The 23064-nt window shown below is 43.8% G+C and overlaps 1 protein-coding gene and 1 pseudogene across 3 annotated transcripts in view; one reads left to right on the top strand and one right to left on the bottom strand.

The window, feature by feature from the left end:
* The window catches only part of ZFP1 (ZFP1 zinc finger protein), a 50867-nt gene that overhangs the window by 23477 nt on the left and 4326 nt on the right, over positions 1–23064 (bottom strand). Inside the window, exon 2 of one of the 3 annotated variants that reach the window (XM_012437397.3) lies at positions 17833–17966. The exons of 1 other annotated variant lie outside the window; for it this stretch is intronic. In XM_012437397.3, the coding sequence (XP_012292820.1) occupies positions 17833–17948 (116 nt within the window). In that variant the 5' untranslated portion in view covers positions 17949–17966. Of the gene's footprint in view, positions 1–150; positions 271–17832; positions 17967–23064 lie in introns of those variants that run through there. One more of the 3 variants, XM_012437399.2, reaches the window with a different exon arrangement.
* LOC105706808 (RNA guanine-N7 methyltransferase-activating subunit-like protein) lies at positions 4542–5037 on the top strand (annotated as a pseudogene).

Genomic DNA, 23064 nt, shown 5'->3' with positions numbered 1-23064 from the left:
CTGGGCAACCCCGGACACCGCCCTGAGGGTCACCGCCGCCTACGAGTCGCCGAAGTTTGGGCTCCCACCCTGCGCGGGCACGAGCCCATCCCTCATCTCCTTCCCCTCGGCCCCAGGCCGCGCGGAGCTACCTGGAAGCCCCCCTAGTACCTGGAGGGGCGCAGCCTCCACTTCTGGCCCAGTGCCACAGCGGGTCACGGCGCGGGGCGGTGAAGACGCGCGGAGACGGGGGCTCTGTCACCCACTCGCGGCTGGTGGTGGGGGAAGGGCGGCCACCGGCGCGTTCGCAGCACTGCACATGCGCAGATATAGGGGCGCGCGCCGTTCCCAGGGTCCTCCGAGGGGTGGGCCGTCGATGCTGCGGCCTACACTTCCCACAAGCCTCCGGGGCTACGGCGTTAGGGACTCTCAGGAAAGTCTACTCTTTGTTAGGAGGTCTGATGAGCTGACCAAAATAATCCCTTGGCCTGCACTGTTTCTTTTTTCGAGTGAGTCGTGAATTACAATTCACCACCTCCCCCTTAAATACAACAACTTGGCTTTTAAACATTACACAAATCTGTAATTGTATTTAAATTAGAATATATGTACAAAATTAAAGACGGTATCCATAATTTCACGTTCTAAAGATAACTGCGGGTAATGTTAAGTTCGCACTTTGATTTTTTTTGTTTTTGTTACAAAACTGGACATAAAGGTATCATGTGCTGCAACTAAGTTGCTTTTTGGCCTTTTTTCCCGTGCCACATTATTGAGGTATAGTGGATCTATATATTTAAGGTGTACAACTTGATATATACATCGGGAAATATTCACCATAATCAAACTAATTAACGTGTGCATCACCTCACATAGTTACTATTTTTTTTGTCTGATGAGAACAGACAAAAGATCGGTCTATCTTAGCAAATTTCAAGTATACAGTATTGTCAACTATTGTCACGTAGTTGTGCATATCTCCAGAACTACTCATGTTGCATAACAGAGACTGTGTACCCCTTGGCCACCATCTTCCCACTTCCCCTTCACCCTCGGTTCCTTTTATCCTTTATTTTTAGAACAGTTTTAGGTTCTCAGCAAAATTTGAGCAGAAAGTACATTGAATTCCCCTATAACCCTTGTACCCCCAGCACACATAACCTCCCCAAAGTCAATATCCCACACCAGAACAGTGTATTTGTTAAAACTGGTGAACCTACAGTTAAATATCACTAGCACCTGGCCAGGCTCAGTGGCTCACACCTGTAATCTCAGCACTTTGGGACCCTGAGTCCAGCAGATAGCTTGAGCCCAGGAATTCGAAACCAGCCTGGCCAACATGACGAAACTTCATTTCTACACAAAAATACAAAAAGTAGCCTGGCATGGTGGCACACGCCTGTAATCCCACCTACTTGGGAGGCTGACGGGGGAGGATTGCTTGAGCCTGGGAGACTGACGTTGCAGTGAGCCAAGATTGTGCCACTGCACTCCAGCATGGGTGACCCTCTCTCAAAAAATATAAATTTTTAAAAAATCATTGGCATCTAAAGTCCATAGCTTACATTAGTGTTCACTTTTGATGTTGTACATTCTATGGGTTTTGACAAATGCATGTAACCATTACAGTATCGTACAGAATAGTTTCACTGCCCCCCAAAAACCATCTGTGCTCCACTTACCCATCCATCCCACAACCCCTGGAAATCTCTGATATTTTTACTGTCTCCATAGTTTTGCCTTTTCTAGGTTGTCATATAGTTGGAATCATACATACGTTGCTTTTTCAGAATGTCTTCTTTCACTTAGCAATATGCATTTAAGTTTCCTTCATGTCTTTTCCTGGACTTTTTTCTTTTGTTTTGAGACAGGGTCTCTGTGACGCAGGTTGGAGTGAGTGGCACGATCATGGCTCACTGCAGCCTCCACCTCCTGGGCTTATGTGACCTTCCCAGTTCAGCCTCCTGAGTAGCTGAAACTACAGGCGTGCACGGCCATGCCTGGCTAATTTTTTGTATTTTTTTTGTAGAGATGGGGTTTTGCCATGTTGCCCAGGCTCATCTTGAACTAGGCTCAAGAAATCCTCCTCCCTTGGCCTCCCAAAGTACGGCGATTGGAGGCGTGAGCCACTGTGCCCAGCCTCATTTCTTTTTAGTGCTGCATAATATTCTATGGTCTGGATGTACTAGTGTTTTAAATCCATTCACCTACTGAAGATACCTTGGTTGCTTCTAAGTTGTGGCAACTATGGATAAAGCTGCTCTAAACATCTGTGTGCAGGTTTTGTATGGATATGTTTCCAATTCTTTTGGGTAAATAGCATGGTTGCTGGATTGCATGGTAACAGTATGTTAGTGAGACAGAAGCGTTCCCTGGACTCCTTCACCTGACTTACGACAGAAGTGTGACTAACTTAGCCGCTGCACTAAAATCCCTTATGGGAGAGGGAGCACACAGGCAAGTGGGTGCCAGGGCCAGGGCGAGCACCTCTGGGCTCTGGCCCCATGGTAGCATCTACGGGTGTGTTACAATTAATGCTCTTTTAGCAGTTGCCATCCACAGATGGCTAAGTGTTAACCAGCTCAGTGGAGAGTCAGGGTGACAGCCTTTTACACCCTGCCCTCTTGATACCTGGGTCCTTGTCTGGGCATCCAGAGTCAAGTCACACGGACTTGAAGAATGGTGGATGTGGAAGTTTTATTGAGTGAGGGAGGTGGCTCTCAGCAGGATGAAGAGCTGGAAAGGGGATGAACTGGGAAGATAATCACCCCCTGGAGTTCTGCTGTCCTGGCCAAATTCCTCTCCAACTATCCAGCTGCCTCTTCAACATTCAGATGCTTCTTCTCTTCTCTCCTTCTCTGCCGCCCTGCTCTGCCGCTCCTCTGTTTGTGGAGCCTAGGACTTGGGGTTTTTATGGGCACAAGATAGAGAGCAGGGTGGGCCAGAGTGGTCTTGGAAAAGGCAACATACAGGGGTGAAAACAAGAACACCTGTTCTCATTTATGGCCGCAGGTCCAGGCTTCAGGATGGAGCCCTAGCCAAGGACCCCACCCTCCTGCCTCCTGTCCATGTCATTAGTTTTGTAAGACACTGCCAAAACTGTCTTCCAGACTGGCTGTGTCATTTGGCACCCACCAACAATGCATAAGAGTTCCTGTTGCTCCAAATTCTCACCAGCACTTGTCAGTGTCCTGAATTTTGGCCATTCTAATAGGTATGTAGTGGTAGCAGCTCACTTTTAATTAAAATGAGAGCCTCAAACAGGTTCATAGAAAACTGTTCACACCAACGTTCATAGCAGCATTATTCACAATATCCAAAGGTGGAGACAACCTAAGTGTCCATCAGCTGATTAACAGATACAGTGTATTCTTATTCAGCCATATCAAAGAGTGATGTTCTGGTACTTGCTACCATGTGATTAAAACTTGAAAATACACTAAGTGAAACAAGCCAAGCTATGATTGTGCCACTGCACTCCAGCCTGGGTGATAGAATGAGAAAGCGTTTCTTTCTTTTTTTTTTTTTTTTGAGACGGAGTTTCGCTCTTGTTACCCAGGCTGGAGTGCAATGGCGCGATCTCGGCTCACCGCAACCTCCGCCTCCTGGGTTCAGGCAATTCTCCTGCCTCAGCCTCCTGAGTAGCTGGGATTACAGGCATGCGCCACCATGCCCAGCTAATTTTTTGTATTTTTAGTAGAGACGGGGTTTCACCATGTTGACCAGGATGGTCTCGATCTCTTGACCTTGTGATCCACCCGCCTCGGCCTCCCAAAGTGCTGGGATTACAGGGGTGAGCCACCGCGCCCGGCCCGAGAAACTGTTTCTTAAAAAAAAAAAAGAAAAAAAGGGGCCAGGCACAGTGGCTCACACCTGTAATCCCAGCACTTTGGGAGGTCGAGGCAGGTGGATCACAAGGTCAGGAGTTTGAACCAGCCTGGCCAACATGGTGAAACCCCGTCTCTACTAAAAATACAAAAATTACCCAGGCATGGTGGTGCACGCCTGTAGTACCAGCTACTCAGGAGACTGAGGCAGAATCGCTTGAACCCGGCAGGTGGAGGCTGCAGTGTGCTGATATTGTACCACTGCACTCCAGCCTGGGTGACAGAGCAAGACTCTGTCTTAAAAAAAAAAAAAAAAAGGATAATGTGTACTAACCACATGGGGGTTATTTCATTGAGAAATGAAATACAGATCACACAAGAATATGTGGAGCGTAATCCTATTTTTGTAAAAGACTATGCACATTTTAAAAAGACTAAACACTGAAATACATGAAGAGAATGGAGAACCCCCCAACACATACGCACAAGATAAATTCCCCTAACTGCCTTATATGTAACAGCACTGAGTAAGCACCATGTGTGTGGGCTGTGCTTCTCAAGACCTTGTAAAATTCACAATCACGCTGTCCTCTATTAATTTTCCTTGAAAACTCAAGGGTGGGATTCTAGCGGAAGGGGCTCCGTTATGTTGGAGGGCTGGAGCGGTCTGGAGTTCCACGGCGTAGTTGGCTAGAGACCACCTCTCCTGTGGCCTCTTAGTGTCTCGAGGGCAGGGTTCAGCCCAAGCTGGATAGAGACAGCCCTTCGCGGATTTAAACAACCTAAACATTAAGTAATACAGCTGCCTCAAATCTTTGGGAATTTCAGAATGACTGACACTGCCGAAGCTGTTCCAAACTTTGAAGAGATGTTTGCAAGTAGATTCACAGAAGATGACAAGGAATATCAGGAATATCTAAAACGCCCTCCTGAGTCCCCTCTAATTGTTGAGGAATGGAATAGCAGAGTTGGTGGGAACTAAAGAAACAGAGGCAACCAATTGCAAGATAACAGACAGTTCAGAGGCAGGGACAGCAGATGGGGGTGGCCAAGTGACAATCGATCCAATCAGTGGCATGGACGATCCTGGGGTAACAATTACCCGCAACACAGACAAGAACCTTACTATCCCCACCAATATGGGCATTATGGTTACAACCAGCGGCCTCCTTACGGTTACTACTGATAGAAATGTTGGCAGCTTTTAGTAAAAGCATTTACTCTCTTACCATGACAAAAGTTTGGGTGTCTTCTGTTGGTCATAGTTATGCTGATTTTAGAGAATGGATTATTTTTTGGAAGTTGAGACTTAAAAAAAAATAGATCTTACTTGCGGGATGGGATGGTTGCTGGTAATACCTGAAATTGTGAATTATATTGCTTGACTGCTACCTCAGAGTCTTCCTTGTTTCACAACGTAATAGTGCTTTGAGTTTGGTATATTTTCTTATTTGACCTCTAGGAGACCTTTGTTTTACACAGAAATAAAAATTTTTAAATAGAAAATGCTTGCTTTTACTTTGTAAGGTAAGAGAGTATCCATATACTTAGATGTGCTTGTTTCTAAAATTCTAGAAGTTAATACAACCAGCTCATGAATGCACAGCTATGCTTCTTGTGAAAGACTGTACATTAACATCAGCAGTTGAAAGATAAAACAATTGCTTTTTTTTTTTGCTTTTGTTACATGACTGTGGTACTTTGTGATTCCTTACTCTATAGATAATGAGTCAGCTCCACATTTATTTGGGTCTCTTTAGAGGGAAATCAGTAATGAAGCTGTAAAATAAGAAAAAAAAAAAAAGAAAGAAAAATCAAGGGCAAGTGTAGAGGATGTTTTTGAAAAACACATTGCTGGTTCGGTGCAGTGGCTCATGCCTGTAATCCCAACACGCTAGGAGGCCAGGGCGGATGGATCACCTGAGGGCAGGAGTTTGAGACCAGCCTGACCAACGTGGTGAAATTCCACCTGTATTAAAAATACAAAAACTTAGACGGGCATGGTGGCACACGCTTCCTCAGCTACTCGGGAGGCTGAGGAACGAGAATTGCTAAGCCCAGAAGTCAGAGGCTGCAAGAGCCAAGATTGTGCAACTGCACTCCAGACCAGGCTACAGAGAGAGACTCTGTCCCAAAAAAAAAAAAAAAAAAAGTGACAGTTTAAATTGAAGCAAAGATCCCAAAGCATAAATAACAATGTGGTTTGTTCACAGCATATTAAAAAAAAAATTTTATTTTGATTTACTTGCTAAAGTGACATCACTATGGGCACAATGACATGTCACTGCAGATAATCACCGTGAATTTTGTTCTCTGCTGCATTAAAGTCCACTGGTATTTCTTACACTGTAGATGGATCTTTTATCCGTTCATGATTTTGTAACATCAAGCCTTGCTTATTTGAATAATACAGGTTCGGCCGGACACGGTGGCTCATGCCTGTAATCCCAGCACTTTGGGAGGCCAAGGCGGGCAGATCACCTGAGGTCAGGAGTTCAAGTCACCTGGCCAAAATGGCAAAACCCTGTCTCTTCTAAAAATACAAAAAAATTAGCCGGGCATGGTGGTGGGCACTCGTAGTCCCAGCTACCAGGGAGGCTGAGGCATGAGAATTGCTTGAACCTGGGAGGTGGAGGTTGCAGTGAGCCGACATTGCACCACTGCACTGCAGCCTAGGCAACAGAACAAGACTCCATCTCAAAAAACAAAAAAAAAGAGAGAGAAAAATACAGTTTAACCATTTTATTATACAGTATCAAACAACCACATTAACATCACCACTGGGTACCGGTGGGGTGACTCACGCCTATAATCCTAGCATTTTGGGAGGCCAAAGCAGGCAGATCCCTTGAGTCCAGGAGTTTGAGACAAGCCTGGGCAACATGGAAAAACATCTCTACCAAAAAAAATAAACAAAAATAAGGTAGGTACGGTGGCATGCGCCTGTAGTCCCAGCTACTATGGAAGCTGAGGTGGGAGGATCACTTGAGCCCAGGAGGTTGAGGCTACAGTGAGCTCTGATCGTGCCTCTGCACTCCAGCCTGGGCGACAGAGTGAGACCCTGTCTCGAAAAAAAAAAAAAAGTTTCAACCTCCTGGATCCCCAGAAAAGGTCTTGGAGATCCCAGGATGTGTAGATCATACTTTAAACGTAATAACAATATTATCACACATAAAAAATTAACAGGGTGAGGCACGGTGGCTTACGCCTATAATCCCAGCACTTTGGGAGGCTGAGGCAGGTGGATCATCTGAGATCAGGAGTTCGAGGCTGAGGCAGGTGGATCATCTGAGATCAGGAGTTCGAGACCAGCCTAGCCAATATGGTAAAATCCCATCTCTACTAAAAATGCACATGAAACATTAGCCAGGTGTGGTGGTACGCGCCTGGAGTCCCAGCTACTTGGGAGGCTAAGGCAAAAGAATCGCTTGAACCCAGGAGGTAGAGGTTGCAGTGAGCCGAGATCACGCCACTGCACTCCAGCCTGGGTGACAAAGCGAGACTCTCAAAAAAAAAAAAAAAACCCATAATATTTCCTTAATATTACTCAATTATCCAGTCAAACTTCATTGTCCTGGTTTGTTGCCCAAACTGGCCTTGAACTCCTGGCCTCAAGCAATCTTCCCATTTCAGCCTCCTAAAGTGCTGAGATTATAGGTGTAAGCCACCATGTCTGGCCCCCAAATTCTTTTCATAAACTTTATACATTTCTTCAGATTTTTAAAACTCAGGATCCAGACTGGGTGTGGTGGCTCATACCTGTAATCCCAGCAATTTAGGAGGCCAAGGTGGATCACTTGAGGTCAGGAGTTCAAGACCAGTGCCTGGCCAACATGGTAAAACCCAGTCTCTACTAAAAATACAAAAACCAGTCAGGTGTGGTGACGGGCACCTGTAATCCCAGCTACTCAGGAGGCTAAGGCAGAAGAATTGCTTGAACCTGAGGGCGGAGGTGGCAGTGAGCTGAGATCCCGCCATTGCACTCCAGAGTAAGACTCCATCTCAAAAACAAAAAACAAAAAACAAAAAAAAACCAGGTTGGGATTCGGTGGCTCACGCCTGTAATCCCAGCACTTTGGGAGGCCAAGGCAGGTGAATCATGAGGTCAAGAGATCGAGACCATCCTGGTAAACATGTTGAAACCCCATCCTATTAAAAATACAAAAATTAGCTGGGCGTGGTGGCACTCTCAACTCTGATTTAGCTGGATATAACAAGAATGACCCTACAATAGCCTGTAGTCCCAGCTACTTGGGAGGCTGACACAGAAGAATTGCCTGAACCCTGGAGGCGGAGGTTAGAGTGAACCGAGATTGTGCTGCTATACTCCAACCTGGCAACAGAGCAAGACTCCGTCTCAAAAAAAAAAATCAGGCCAAATGAATCCACATACTCAGATTGTCTGATGTCTTTTAATATATACATTTCCACTCCATATCTTTTTTTTTTCTTTGCCATTTAGTTGTTGAAAACACTGGGTTATTTATTCTAAGGAATTTCCAAATGGTCTGGATTTTCCTATGTTAAAATTGGTATCAAAGTCAAATAAAATATAGAGATGAATCTCTAAATTTAAAATGTTTTATTTCTGGGCTGGGTGCAGTGGCTCAGGCCTATAACTCCAGGACTTTGGGAGGCCAAGATGGGCAGATCACTTGAGGTCAGGAGTTCAAGACCAGCCTGGCCAACATGGTGAAACCCCATCTCTACTAAAAATACAAAAATTAGCCAGGTGTGGTGCTGGACACCTATAGTCCCAGATACTTGGGAGGCTGAGGCAGGAGAATCATTTGACCCGAGAGGCCAAGTTTGCAGTGAGCTGAGATCGCACCACTGCACTCCAGCCTGGGCGAGACTGTGTCAAAAAATAAAATAAAATGTTTTATTGAGGAAGTAAGAATTATAATTTGAGGCATCTACACAGACTGGGTAGTCTTCAGTATGTCAGAAGAACAAAGTGAAGTTTGGGAATTTTGTGAGCAAGAGAAATATTATGGATTGTTTTAAAAGCAGCTCACTGGTGCTAGAGACGCTTTTGGGAGCTGGCAAGCTCAGATTAGTGAGTACAACAGGAGGTTAACCAATCTTAGAAGCATGGCAGGTCACTTCAGCAGCTATTAGGTCCAACTGGTCTTAGGGTTACAGCAGGCCGTTTCAGCAGCTGGCCTCAAAGAAAATTTATTTATTTTTCTTTTTTCTTTCTTTTTGAGAGGAGTCTCGCTCTGTTGTTTAAGCTACAGTGCGATGGCGCAGTCTCAGCTCACTGCAACCTCGACCTCCTGGGTTCAAGTGATTTACCTGCTTCAGGCCTCCCGAGTAGCTGGGACTACAGGCACCCACCACCAAGCCCAGGTAATTTTTGCATTTTCGATGGAGATGGGATTTCACTGTGTTGACCAGGCTGGTCTTGAATTCCTACCTCAAATGATCCACCTGCCTCAGTCTCCCAAAGAGCTGGGATTAGAGACTTGGGCCACTGTGGTGCAGCTTTTTTGTTTCCTTTTTTTAAAAAATTAACTTGTTTATTTTGTAGAGACGATGTCTCCCTATCCTGCCCAGCCTGGTCTCAAACTCCTGGCCTCAAGCAATCCTCCCAAACCTTGGCTTCCCAAAGCACTGGGATTAGAGGCGTGAGCCACTATGCACAGATAATTTATTTCTTAAAATAAGTGCTATGTGCCCCAAGTGCTTTCTTTCCTGACCTCTCAACCCTGATTTAGTTGAATAAGACAAGAATGACCCAATTTGTTTAACCAGCTTTCACCCAATTTTCTGTTCCTTTAACTGGACTCAGAACCAGAGAAAGTCAATGTTTAAGAACAATTTTTGGCCAAATATTAGCCATGATTCTCTTCTCCTTGACATGTTTTAAAACGATTATTTTTGTGAGGTACTGAATGACAAGTTTAGGCTTTTTACCCCAAGTGTTTTCTTTTCTTTTTTTGTTTTTTGAGATGAAGTTTGCTCTTGTTGCCCACGCTGGAGTAAAATGACGTGATCTCGGCTCACTGCAACCTCCACCTCCTGGATTCAAGGAATTCTCCTGCCTCAGTCTCCCAAGTAGCTAGGATTACAGGCATGCACCACCATGCCTGGCTAATTTTGTATTTTTAGTAGAGACAGGGTTTCTCCATGTTGGCCAGGCTGGTCTTGAACTCCTGACCTCAGGTGATCTGCCCACCTTGACCTCTCAAAGTGCTGGGATTCTATAGGTGTGAGCCACTATGCCTGGCCCATCCTTCTTTCTTAAACAACCAGTCATTTTACTTTAGCATTAAATCTATCATATAAGATTCTCTCTCATAAGAAATTAATCTTCAAGCTTTCTTACCCCCCCCAAAAAAACCCTCTTTATCTTTTTTTACATCTCTTTTATCTCTTGGTTCCTTTTACTTTGTTTTATTTATGACCTTTAAATAAGCTTTGAGGCTGGGTGCAGTGGCTCACACCTGTAGTCCCAGTACTTTGGGAGGCTGAGGAGGGTGGATCACTTGAGGTCAGGAGTTTGAGATCAGCCTGGCTAACATGGCAAAATCCTGTCTCTACTAAAAAATACCAAAATTAGCTGGAAGTGGTGGTGGGTGCCTGTAATCCCAGCTACTTGGGTGGCTGAGGCAGGAGAATTGCTTGACTCTGGAAGGCAGAGGTTGCAGTGAGCTGAGATTGTACCATTGCACTCCTGCCTGGGTAATAGAGCAAGACTCCATCTCAAAAAAAAAAGCTTTGAATTAGACAAAAATTGTTCACCCTTTTCAAAAAGACGCACTTTTTTGTTTTTAAGAAAGAATGTTTTTGGCTGGGCATGGTGACTCACACATGTAATCCCAGTACTTTGGGAAGGCGAAATGGGTGGATCACAAGGTCAGGAGTTTAAAACCAACCTGGCCAACATAGCAAAACACCATCTCTACTAAAAACACAAAAATTAGCCAGTCATGGTGGCATGTGCTTGTAGTACCAACTACCCAGGAGTCTGAGGCAGAAGAATCACTTGAACCTGGGAGGCAGAGGTTCTGGTGAGCTGAGATCGCACCACTGCACTCCAGCCTGGGCAACAGAGCGAGATTCTGTCTCAAAAAAAAAAAAAAGAAAAAAAAAAAGAATTTTTTCCAGGAAATGTGTGTGTGTGTGTGTGTGTGTGTGTATTCTTTTTTTAGACAGAGTCACCCTGTCGCCCAGGCTGTAGTGCAGTGGCACAATCTTGGCTTACCACAATCTCTACTTCCTGGGTTCAAGTGAGTCTCCTGCCTCAGCCTCCTGAGTAGCTGGGACTACAGTCATGCACTACCACGCCCAGATAATTTTTGCATTTTTTAGCAGAGATGGGGTTTCACCATGTTGGCCAGGCTGGTCTTGAACTTTTGACTTCAAGTGATCCACCTGCCTCGGCCTGCCAAAGTGCAAGGATTACAGGCATGAGCCACTGCACTCGGCCCAAATATATTTTCATTGGAGAATACTCAAATAATAAAGTATCAATTATTTAATTTTAGATTCTAAACTATGATGACTTTGTCTACAAGTATTTATCCTCTTACATTTACTTACTATATTTTTATCATTTACCTAAATTATTTATAAAAACTGTGATTGTCATTATTTAAAATTACGGAACTGACACTGCAAAATTATAACTGAGACGGTGAAAAAGATTGGAATTAACTGACTCTATCCTGCTTCCAACCTCCAAGCTGTCCTTGTCCATTCCTGGGCGTAGGCCAAACTAACTTTGGGAGGAACTTATAGTTTGGCTTTGAAACAAAGATGATAACAGTCCTTTTCCAAAACAAACCCTATTGCCTGTGAACTAGACGGCCTAAAGCCGCAAGATGAGAAGTTATGGTAATCTTAGTAAATTTAAGTTGTAGCTATTTTTATTAAACCAATATTAATGTCTTATTTATTAAAGACTACACAAGCAAAGATCATTCTGTTTTGATCTGGGTTTAGAGTCTTGTAACCCCTATGATGAATTTTGACACCTTATAGTATTTGGCAGGGGTAAGTATGAAATTACTTGATTAATAAACACAAACAAAAATGTATACTGGCAATTCTTAAGACATTTCTAATATTATTTTACCAATAATTTTAAGGCTAGCTTATTTATTAACAATTTTACTTAAGTTACATAAACTTGAAAAACATTTGACTAGCCTTTTTTTCCTGATAAAGTATTTCATTAAAGCAGTTTTATTTTCTTAAGCCAGTTAATTAGAGCTTTCATATATTTTCACTAGTGAAGCACTGTATACACAACACACAAATACATAGATGTATTAGGCCTGCTGAGAGAAGTACATCTTACAGATTTACTCAGATTATTGATAACCTGTTTCATAACCCTAGGCAGCTGTGAGCTAAATAGCCTTAAGTTTGCATATTAAAGGAAACAACTCAGGTGAAAATCAAATAGCAAATTTACATCATAAGGTACAGAGAGAAAAAGTCTGGCGGCACTAGAGGGAGATGAAAGATGGATGCCAAATCAAACATAAAATTATAAAAATCTATCATAAGATTGTATAAGGAGATTATTTTATTTAGATAAGAACTACCTATCTTTTAACTGGATCTCTGAGCTCTGGGCAGAGCCTTCACTAAATCCTGGGTCTCCAAGAACGGAGAATTATTATGAGGTTAGATCATGTGATGCTTTTACATGCACTTATAAAAAAACCTTTTTTTAAACAAAGACATTTCTAAGTGTCTAAACCATAGTCTTCCTTAAAAACCCAAGGGTAACCTCTGTTAAAATAACTATTTTAGTCAAAAACAACAACAACAAAAACAGGTAACACGACACAAAAGTAAGCAGCTTAAGAAATGAGACGAACTTGTCTGTTTACACCCTTGGGATTCCATAAGGAAAAAAAAGATTTCTCCCCAAAAGGGAGTCTGGCACCTTCTCCATTTTCTTTAAGGAATTCTAAGCTATTATAAACTATTTTAGGTCCCTAATGCCGCAGAGGGTACAAGAGAAAACAGAGCCAGCAGAAGTAAATGAAGAAAACAGAATTCAGTCAGCTGAGAAGAAAAAAACTTTTAGTCAAAAAAAAGACAAGATCCTTGGAGAAAAACAAAACATAAAGGCCTTCTAAATATAAACACATACAAACGCACACATACACACACAAACCTTGGATGTTAGCTTTTAATTAAGCTGACTTTTAATCATTGAGCTCCTTTAAAAAACTCTTTTAAAATCTCATTACCGTGTTTCAGCTAGGACAAATTGCTACTATTTCAGAAATACAGCTATTGCTCTTTCAGTTTGGCCTGGCTAGCAAAACTGTGGCCTCGTTATGTAAGTAAAGCCTCTTAGTAGTAAAAATACCTTTCCTCTTTTTTTAAACTTTTGCTGGCCATTTTTCACCCCCAATCACATAATCATGTGTGTGTGTGTGTGTGTGTGTGTGTGTGTGTGTGTGTGTGTGTATGAATTTAGCCACTTCAGAGGCCTTGTTCTCCATAATTTGGAATTTCCTTTGGATTTGATCAAGTCGATTGTTACGAATCAACTTGATTCCTAACATTCCTATTATAAACTATTTTAGGTCCCTCTTGCACCCCCTGTGGCATGAGGGACCTAAAATAGTTTATAATAGCTTAGGGTTCATTAAAGAAAACAGAGAAGGCACCAGGCTCCCTTTTGGGAGAAACCTCTTGTTTTTCCTTCTGGAATCCCAAGAGTGTAAACAAGCAAGTTCTTCTCATCTCTTCATCCCAATCACATCATCGTGTGTGTGTGTGTGTGTGTGTGTGTGTGTGTGTGAATTTAGCCACTTCAGAGGCCTTGTTCCCCATAATTTGGAACTTCCTTTGGATTTGATGAAGTTGTTAGGAATAATGAGTTCCTCTCCAAAAGGTTTAATTGTGTAATGTTCTTATCCTTTGTTCAAAAGCCTAACCTCCTTTACTCTTTTGTTTCCAGCCTGCAAACCACCCTCCCACTCTAGTTGTACCCTGACATGCCCAGACATGTCCAGACGTGCCTTGTGCTATAATGGACAAACCACTCTCATCCCCTCCTTCCCTTACAAATCGTGTGCTTACCATATTCAGCAAAGTTTAAGTCTTAGCCAACTGGGACCAGCTTAGTTTGTGAGGTCCAACCCTAGCCAACAGGGGAAGGACATAGGGACAGGAACTGCCTTAGGGATGAAAACCCCTTCTCTTCTTTGTTCAGCGTGCTCTTGCCATTGTGACTGATGCAGGCAGCAACCTTCTGCAGAAGTAAATTGCCTTGCTGAGAAAACTTTTTGCCTGAGTGCTAGTTCTCCTTTGTGGCACTAAGCATTTGTTTCCAACAATCCGAGGTCCCATTAGGGATCCCACTGTCCTCTCAGGAAGGGTCTCTGATCATCTCTCATGAGGAAATGCGTCCCATTGCCTTGTTGTGGTGGCCTCAGGGGTAAGGGATCAAGACCCATCTAGTGTGACAAATAAACCCAGACTCTCAGCAATGAAGGAAGAAAAGGCCTACAGACAGATACCATGACAACCAGGTAACTCTGTACACAGACCAAGATAAGAAAAGCCACAGGGGTGGGGAAGTATTTCTTGTTCTGGACCAAGGTAAGAAAATCGGTGAAGTATTTCCTTAGTGGTCAGGTCCAATGTAAGAAAAGCTGCCAGGGTGTGGCAAAGTATTTCTTGGACCAGACCAAGGTAAGAAAAGCCATGCAGGTGGTGAAGTATTCTTTGGTCAGGACACACCAAGGCAAGAAAAGCTGCAGGGGTGGTGAAGTATTCCTCGGTCAGGACATCTGGAGGTTGAGTGTGTGTGAAGGAGATGCACAACTGAGTGTGAAGCAAGTGCAGTCAGATCTGCAGTTCTGTGGTCACCTCATATGCCTTATGGTGGATTCCTGCCATGGGGCTTTTACCAGTATACTGATGCTAAGAGGGACCTGAAATATTCCCCTCAGGGATGTGGCCAGAGAAGGATGAAGCAAAAGGAAGAAAGGCAAGAAATCTCCAGTAAGAGAAGTTGAGCCTCTAAGGAAGGGAAGGCAAGGCTCGGTGCGGTGGCTTATGCCTGTAATCCCAGCACTTTGGGAGGCCAAGGCAGACAAATCACGAGCTCAAGAGATCGAGACCATCCTGGCCAACATGGTGAAACCTGTCTCTACTAAAAATACAAAAATTAGCTGCGGATGGTGGCGTGTGCCTGTAATCCCAGCTACTTGGGAGGTTGAGGCAGGAAAACTGCTTGAATGCAGGAGGCGGAGGTTGCAGTGAGCCAAGATCAGGCCACTGCACTCCAGCCTGGCAACAGAGCAAGACTCCATCTCAAAAAAAGGAAAAAGAAAAAAAAGAAGGGAAGGCAAGAAATCTAATATGAGGGATTGAGCCTCACACCAAACCTCCAGGGTGGGAAACACCCCAAGTAAGATGGGAAATAAAAGGGATAAAGCTGGTAATGATAATAACATTTCCTCTGATAGTCCTTTAGGTCTCATGTTAAAATATTGGAGGGATAATAAAAGGACTAAACATAAGAAAAAACAACAAATAATAAAATATTGCTGTTTTATTTGGGCCAAGGAACCTATCCTCAAACCCTCCGTCTTCTGACCAAAGTTTAGGTCTAGAGGATTGGATTTGTCAAATTTTAATAGAATATGTCAGTAATAAAAGTCCTGTCTCCCAGGAAGAAATAGACTATGCCCTGGGTTGGCAACAAGGGCCTGTCCTCCTCTATCCTCTAAAAGCTTCAGGCAAGCCAGGAACTACTTCCCCTCAGGCATTTGAGGTCACTAACCCCCAAAAGTCCACCAACACGTAGGACTCTTTAGACCACCTTCCTCGGCCAAATGCCTCTAACCTCCCTCCCGCTCAAGCAAGTGCCCCCGCCCCTAGCCCTTCCCCTGCTCATGTTGTTCCTGCCCCCTTATAATCCTGACTCTCACGTCTGTCCCCAACCCAAATGCCTTCCCCCAGGAAGACTTCAACGTGAGACAGAACAATGTAAAAAAGATATCCAAAATTTTCCTTTCCCTGATACCACCAAAGGATCTGCTCCACCGCTCTTTTTCTTAAGGGAAGTGCCTCTAGGAGGATGGGGCATTGGCTTTGTAGGCACCCCCTTAACCAGCTCAGAAGTCCGAAGCTTAAAAAGGGAGCTCAAACCACTCTTAAATGATTCCTATGGAGTAGCAAATCAAATCGACCAGTTCTGGGGCCACAACTGTACACTTGGGCTGAATTAATGTCTATTTTAGGTGTTCTCTTCTCAGGAGAGGAGAGAACTATAATGGGAACATCCTCCTAATCAAAATATGCCTGCAGCAGAGCAAAAATCCCAGCCCAGGACCCTCGGTGGGAGTCCACCAAGAAAACAGAAAGAACCTGAGGGATACGATAATTAAAGGAATTCGGGAATCAGTACCTCGAACCCAAAATATTTCCTAAGCATTTAATGTAAAACAAGGGAAAGATAAAGGGCCCATGGAATTCTTAAACAAACTTAAAAATATATATATATAAGTAAGTCAGCCATTACTAAGTTATTGTTAATTCTCAAAGCAGGAACTAATTTATTAGGGAGGGACTTTATGTTAAGGTTAGGCATAGGCCTATATGTTGGACAGGAAAAACTCCTTACTTCCTTAAATCTGCTCCTTATAAAATGATCTACGGGCTGCGTTATCTAAATTCCACTGCTAACCTCCCTACATTTGTAATAAAACATCAGTTTCTCAAAAACTAAATACTAGGTTTGTCGCCACCTTTTTTTTCCTCAGGACTTAAGGTCTTCTAGCACAAACGCTACCCCTTGAATCTCCAGTCCACCACCAGCCCAGAGACCACATACTCGTCAGAAGTTAGAAAGAGGGAAAGCTCGAACCCATCTGGGAAGGATCTTATCTAGTACTCCTAACAACTGAAACGGCTTTGTGGACTGCTGACAAAGGATGGACTCATCATACCTGTGTCAAAAAGGCATCACCCTCTCCAGAATCATGGACCACCATTCCGGAGCCCACCCCAACCAGAGTAATGTTGAAAAGAAAGGTTTAATTTGTCTCTTCCTCCTTTTTCTCCTCTCCCCAGCTACCTCACATCTTATCAGTGTAACTAGGTCTAATTCTCCTCAAACCATTACCTTTGATGCTTGTCTTGTTATGCCCTGTGGAGATCACCAAAGTTAAAAAAAAGTTAGCCTCTTCAGAAAAGTACCTTTGCCCTTCCAGGATAAATAACTGCCTATAAAAGTGACTCTTTCACCAGAAGGGCACAGGGCAGTCAGTGGAGGTTCTGTTACGGTTGGGGAGATGTGGTCTGGAGCACCAAGTGTCAAGGCTGGACCCCCCCAGGAGGAGGTTGCGTTAAACTAAAACCCTACATCCACTTTACGAACTCCCTCTAATTGTCAGCTCCAACAATGTAACCCTGTGCAAATCTCCACCACTGACCCCACCTCTACTGACGCTAACCCCACTTTAGGTGACTTCTAATGGCCTAGGAGCTAATGCTCCTAGAACAGACCCTATAGGATCCTCTAAGATGCGCTTCATTGCTCCTCCACCCACTTCCCTTCTTCCTCCTTCTAAACCTTCTTCCAATCAAACAGTTACTCTTTTCATACCCAATGACGAAACTGTAATAGACATCGTGGAAGTTAAAGATTTAAAACAAACTGTAGCGACTGAAATGGGATACCAAGATGCGAATGCCCGGCTGGAATGGAGTAAATATTCTGTTACTGTTATACTTGTGCGGCAGGCAAGCCAGAGGCCCACATAGTCCCCTTCCCACTTGGATAGTCTTCTGACTGACTGGGTATGAGTGGCATGATCTGCATGGTAGGCCTCTTTCAAATCCCCACAGCCTTGGGCAATGAGGCGTGCAAGACTCTCTCTTTTCCCTGAAGTTAAAGGCTCTGCAGGTCAGCCCCCAAGGGTCATCTGGCCTCTAGCATCAGATGCTAATTTTACCTCGTGTCTCTCATGGGGGGAAAATTAACATCTCTCAGAGACCTAAAAGAATGCAGTGAAACCAAGCCTTTCCAAGAGCTTACCACTCAAGTTGCGCTTGTTCATTCCTGAGCAGATGTATAGTGGTATTGCGGTGGACTACTATTAGGTAGTCTGCCAAGTAACTGGAGTGGCACTTGCTTCTGGTCCAATTGGCCATCCCTTTCACCCTGGCATTCTGTCAACATAACCGGAAAAGGAATCAAATACAAAGAATTGCTCCTCATGAGTCTTTTGAGCCTCACATTTATATAGATGCTATTATACACATGAGGGGTACCAGATGAATTTAAAGCTCAAAATCAAATAGCTACAGGATTTGAATCTGTACTGTTTTGGTGGTCAACTATAGACAAAAATGTAGATTGGATAAACTACATCTACTACAATTAACAGTGATTTGTCAATTACATCAGAGATGCTATTAATAGGACAGCTGAAAAATTAGGCCCCACCAGCCAAATGGCCTGGGAAAATAGAATAGCCCTTGGCATGATGTTAGCAAAAAAAGGTGGAGTCTGTGTCATGACTGGAGTCCACTGCTGTACTTTTATCCCTAACAACACAGCCCCCGATGGAACAATTACAAAGGCCTTACAAGGCCTTACCTCCTTACCAAATGAGTTAGCCAAGAATTCTGGAATAAATGACCCCTCACAAGTCTTATGGAAAGGTGATTTGGTAAATGGAAGAGACTTATGCCTTCAATATTAACCTGTCTTGCAATTGTCATAAATGTACTCATTTTTATAGGATGCTGCATCATACCCTGTATCTGGGGGTTAATGTCAAGACTTACAGAAACAGCTCTCACAAAACCCTCCCTTACCCCTTCTCTTCCATACTCAGATAAGTTCTTATCCTTAAACGATCAAGAACAGCAACAAAGCCAAATCATGCTACAAAAATATGAAGAGGAAGAATTATCAAAAGACAAAGGGAAAATTGTTAGGAATAATGAATTGCTCTTCAAAAGGTTTAATTGTGTAATGTTTTTATCCTATGTTCAAAAGCCCAACTTCCTTGTACATTCTTGCTTCCAGTCTGCAAACCACCCTCCCACTCTAGTTATGCCCTGACATGCCCAGACATGTCCATACGTGCCTTGTACTATAACAGACAAACCACTCCCACCCCCTCCTTCCCTTACAAAGTGCACGCTTACCATATTCAGAAAATTTTAAGTCTTAGCCAACCAGGATCAGCTTAGATTGTGTGGTGCAATCCTATCCAATAGGGGAAGGACAAAGGGACAGGAACTGTGTTAGGGATACAAACCCCTTCTCTCCTTTGTTTGTGTGCTCTTGTGATTGTGACTGACGCAGGCAGCACCCTTCTGCAGAAAAGTTAATTGCCTTGCTGAGAAAACTTTTTGCCTGAGTGCTAGTTCTTCTTTGTGGCACCAAGCATTTTTTTCCAACATTGATCAAACCCAATAGGAAAAAGACTGAAACAACAACAAAAACAGAACAAACAACAACAACAAAACAGTTAAGCAGAACAAATAATCACATGATTTAGATGATGACTGAGCTCTCTAGCGGTAAGGAAAAATTAAGACCAGTTTGTGGTTAATGTTAACTTAAGCCAAGACTACCCCAATTCAGCTACTTAACTAGGGATGGGTCTCAGGCTGAAGACTGCTCTTTACCGTCCTAGAAGCAGGAAAAAAAAACCTCTCTTCTTTCTCTGTTGGATGTGAGCTCAAACACCATAAAGGAGTTACCTCCCTTCCATCATCTTAGAAGCAGGAAAAACTTACCTTCCTTGTGTTAAAAGCAAGTAAAATTCCCCCGCAAAAGGAGTTGTATAGCAAAATAAACTTTAGATCTTGAAATTTTGAGAGATCAGGGATTCTCTGGAGGGGGTGCTTCCAGGCCTCAGCAAATTGTCCTACTGGTTTGAGCAATAAAGACAGCTCAAGCTGGTACCAAGCACCAATAGATTTGTCAAAGATCAGGGGCACCTCCACTCAGAATTCTTCTGTGGTTACCAAAATATTAACCCTCAAAATCTGAGAAAGGTCTCAGTTGTAAGGCTGGTTGCCTCACCGGGAGCACGGATGCAGACCACCCCCCTCTTCTTTTCAAAAGCTTGGACAAGCCCGGACGAGCTCAGGCAAGCTCAGACATGCTCAGGCTTTTTCCCTTCTCCCATGCTCACACAGCCTGACCCTCCCTTAAAAGAGCCCAGTATGCAAACAAGGTGTGGTAACCCTAGCGTCTTAACAACCGATAGCAGCCAAGTCTTAATAACCAATAGCAGCCGAGTCTTAACAACCAATAACAGCCGAGTCTTAACAACCAATAGCAGCCAAGTCTTAACAACCGATAGCAGCTGAGTAATTCCAACCAACAACAAGCCAAGTCCTAGGTAAAGGCTTGTAACTTACCCAATAGCAGTCCTGCTCTCCCACAACCAATCGAGCTGTTTCACTCCCTATAAAACCCCCTGTCTGAGAGGAGTCCATGCGACTTCTCCGGCCCCTCCTGTCGGACCGCAGAACCTCATGCGGGAGCCTGAATAAATTCCTTCGCATCAGATCTTCTTGTGCTGGCCTCAGTTTCTTCACTTTAAACTCGGCGAGAACAGACCTTACATCAGTTAATCTAGAAAGTTTATTTTGACAATGTTGATGGCGTGACACAGCCTCAGTAGGTCCCAAAGACATGTCCCCAAGGTCATCAGAGCACAGTTTAGTTTTACACATTTTAGGGAGACATGAGACCAGTCAACATATGTAAGATGAACATTGGTTGGGTCTGCAAAGACGGAGAGAGGGCTTCCTGGTCATAGGTGGATAAGAGACAAATGGTTGCATTCTTTTGAGTTTCTGATTAGCCTCTCCAAAGGAGGCAATCAGATATGCATTTATCTTGGGGATCAGAGGTGTGACTTTGAAAGAACAGGAGGCAGGTTTTCTGTAAGCAGTCCCCAGCTTGACTTTTCCCTTTAGCTTAGTGATTTGGGGGACTCAAGATATTTTTCTTTCAGACCTCCTCAGTATAATTCTTTCTTCTGATGAGGCAAGAATTGAGGTTGATGCAGACCTGTACAGATTCATCACCTCTAATGTGAGGACCATGACCTGTGACACAGTCCCTGGAGGTCCTGAGAACATGGACCCAAAGCAGTTTAGTTACAGATTGGTTTTATATGGTTTAGGGAGACATCAGACATTAATCAATATGAGCAAGGTATGCATTGGTTCCTTCCAGTGGAGGGTGGAGCTTACAGGTCATAGGCAAATTCAAAGATTTTTCTGATTGGCACTGTGCTTGGTGGCTCATACCTGTAATTCCAGCACTTTGGAAAGTCAACACGGGTAGATCACTTGAGGTCAGGAGTTCGAGATCAGCCTAGACCAACATGGTGAAACCCTGTCTTTACTAAAAATACTAAAATTAGCTGGGCATGGTGGCCGGGTGTGGTGGCTCATGTGTGTAATACCAGCACTTTGGGAGGCTGAGGCGGGCAGATCACGAGGTCAGGAGATCAAGACCATGGTGGCCAACATGGTGAAACCTTGTCTCTAATAAAAATACAAAAAAATTAGCTGAGTATGGTGATGCACACCTGTAGTCCCAGCTACTCAGGAGGCTGAGGCAGAAGAATTGCTTGAATCCAGGAGGTGGAGATTGCAGTGAGCCGAGATAGTGCCACTGCACTACAGCCTGGGTGACAGTGTAAGACTCCGTCTCAAAAAAAAAAACAAAATTACCTGGTATGGTGGCACACCTGTAATTCCAGCTACTCACAAGGCTGAGGCATGAGAATAGCTTCAACCAGGGAGATGGAGGTTGTAGTGAGCAGAGATCAGCCACTGCCTGGGCAACAGAGCAAGAATCTGTTTTTAAAAAAAATTTTTTTTTCTGGTTTTCAATTGGTTAAAAGAATTAAGTTATGGAAGCAAGCGACCGAGCCCAGCGGCAGCGGTGGCAGTGGCAGAGCGGGAGAAGGAATGGGATGCCAAGCAACAGGCCTTCTGCAACCTGGGGCCCTGGGTGAAGTGCTCCACCACCCTTGCCTCCAGAATCCCTGCCCAGAGTCCAGCGCCTCCTTCCTGTCCAGGATCACCTTCTGGTGGATCACAGGAGTTGTCTTGAATCTGCCTGTGCTGGCCATGTGGTCTCAGAGACACCAACTCTGAATGTGATAAACACAAGAGCCATGAGCAGCTTAAATCTCTGCAGAAGGCTTGGCCTGGGAAAGCCATACACTGGACTGCTCTTGCTTTAGCTTCAGATTTGGACATCCTCAGCTGTGTTGCTGCCTTCATTCGCAAACAACAACAAAAAAAGCTAGAGGCGGCTGGGCGCGGTGGCTCACGCCTGTAATCCCAGCACTTTGGGAGGCCGAGGTGGGTGGATCACGAGGTCAAGAGATCGAGACCATCCTGGTCAACATGGTGAAACCCCGTCTCTACTAAAAATACAAAAAATTAGCTGGGCACGGTGGCGCGTGCCTGTAATCCCAGCTACTCAGGAGGCTGAGGCAGGAGAATTGCCTGAACCCAGGAGGCAGAGGTTGCGGTGAGCCGAGATCGCGCCATTGCACTCCAGCCTGGGTAACAAGAGCGAAACTCCATCTCAAAAAAAAAAAAAACAAAAAAACCTAGGGGCATCATGCTACCTGACTTCAAACTATACTACAAGGCTACAGTAATCAAAACAGCATGGTACTGATAGCAAAACAGAGATATAGACCAATGGAACAAAAGAGAGGCCTCAGAAGTAATGCCACACATCTACAACCATCTGAGCTTTGACAAACATGACAAAAACAAGCAATGGGGAAAGGATTCCCTATTTAGTAAATGGTGTTGGGAAAACTGGCTAGCCATGTGCAGAAAGCTGAAACTACATCCCTCCTTACACCTTATACACAAATTAACTCCAGATGGATTAAAGATTTAAACATAGGACCTAACACCATAAAAACCCTAGAAGAAAACCTAGGCAATACCATTCAGGACATAGGCATAGGCAAGAACTTCATGACTAAAACACCAAAAGCAATGGTAACAAAAGCCAAAATAGACAAGTGGGATCTAATTAAACTTAAGAGCTTCTGCACAGCAAAAGAAACAATCATTAGAGTGAACCAGCAACCAAAAGAATGGGAAAAAAATTTTGCAATCTACCCATCTGACAAATGGCTAATACCCAGAATCTAGAAAGAAATTAAACAAATTTACAAGAAAAAACCCTATCAAAAAGTGAGCAAAGGATATGAATGGACACTTCTCAAAAGAAGACATTTATGCAGCCAACAAA

Source organism: Aotus nancymaae, unplaced genomic scaffold (assembly GCF_030222135.1).
Source record: "Aotus nancymaae isolate 86718 unplaced genomic scaffold, 86718_ANA_hifiasm-v0.15.2.pri h1tg000030l, whole genome shotgun sequence".
Classification (NCBI taxonomy): Eukaryota; Metazoa; Chordata; class Mammalia; order Primates; family Aotidae; genus Aotus; species Aotus nancymaae.
Note: the sequence above shows the minus strand (reverse complement) of the source record. Positions and strands in the feature narration are given on the sequence as shown.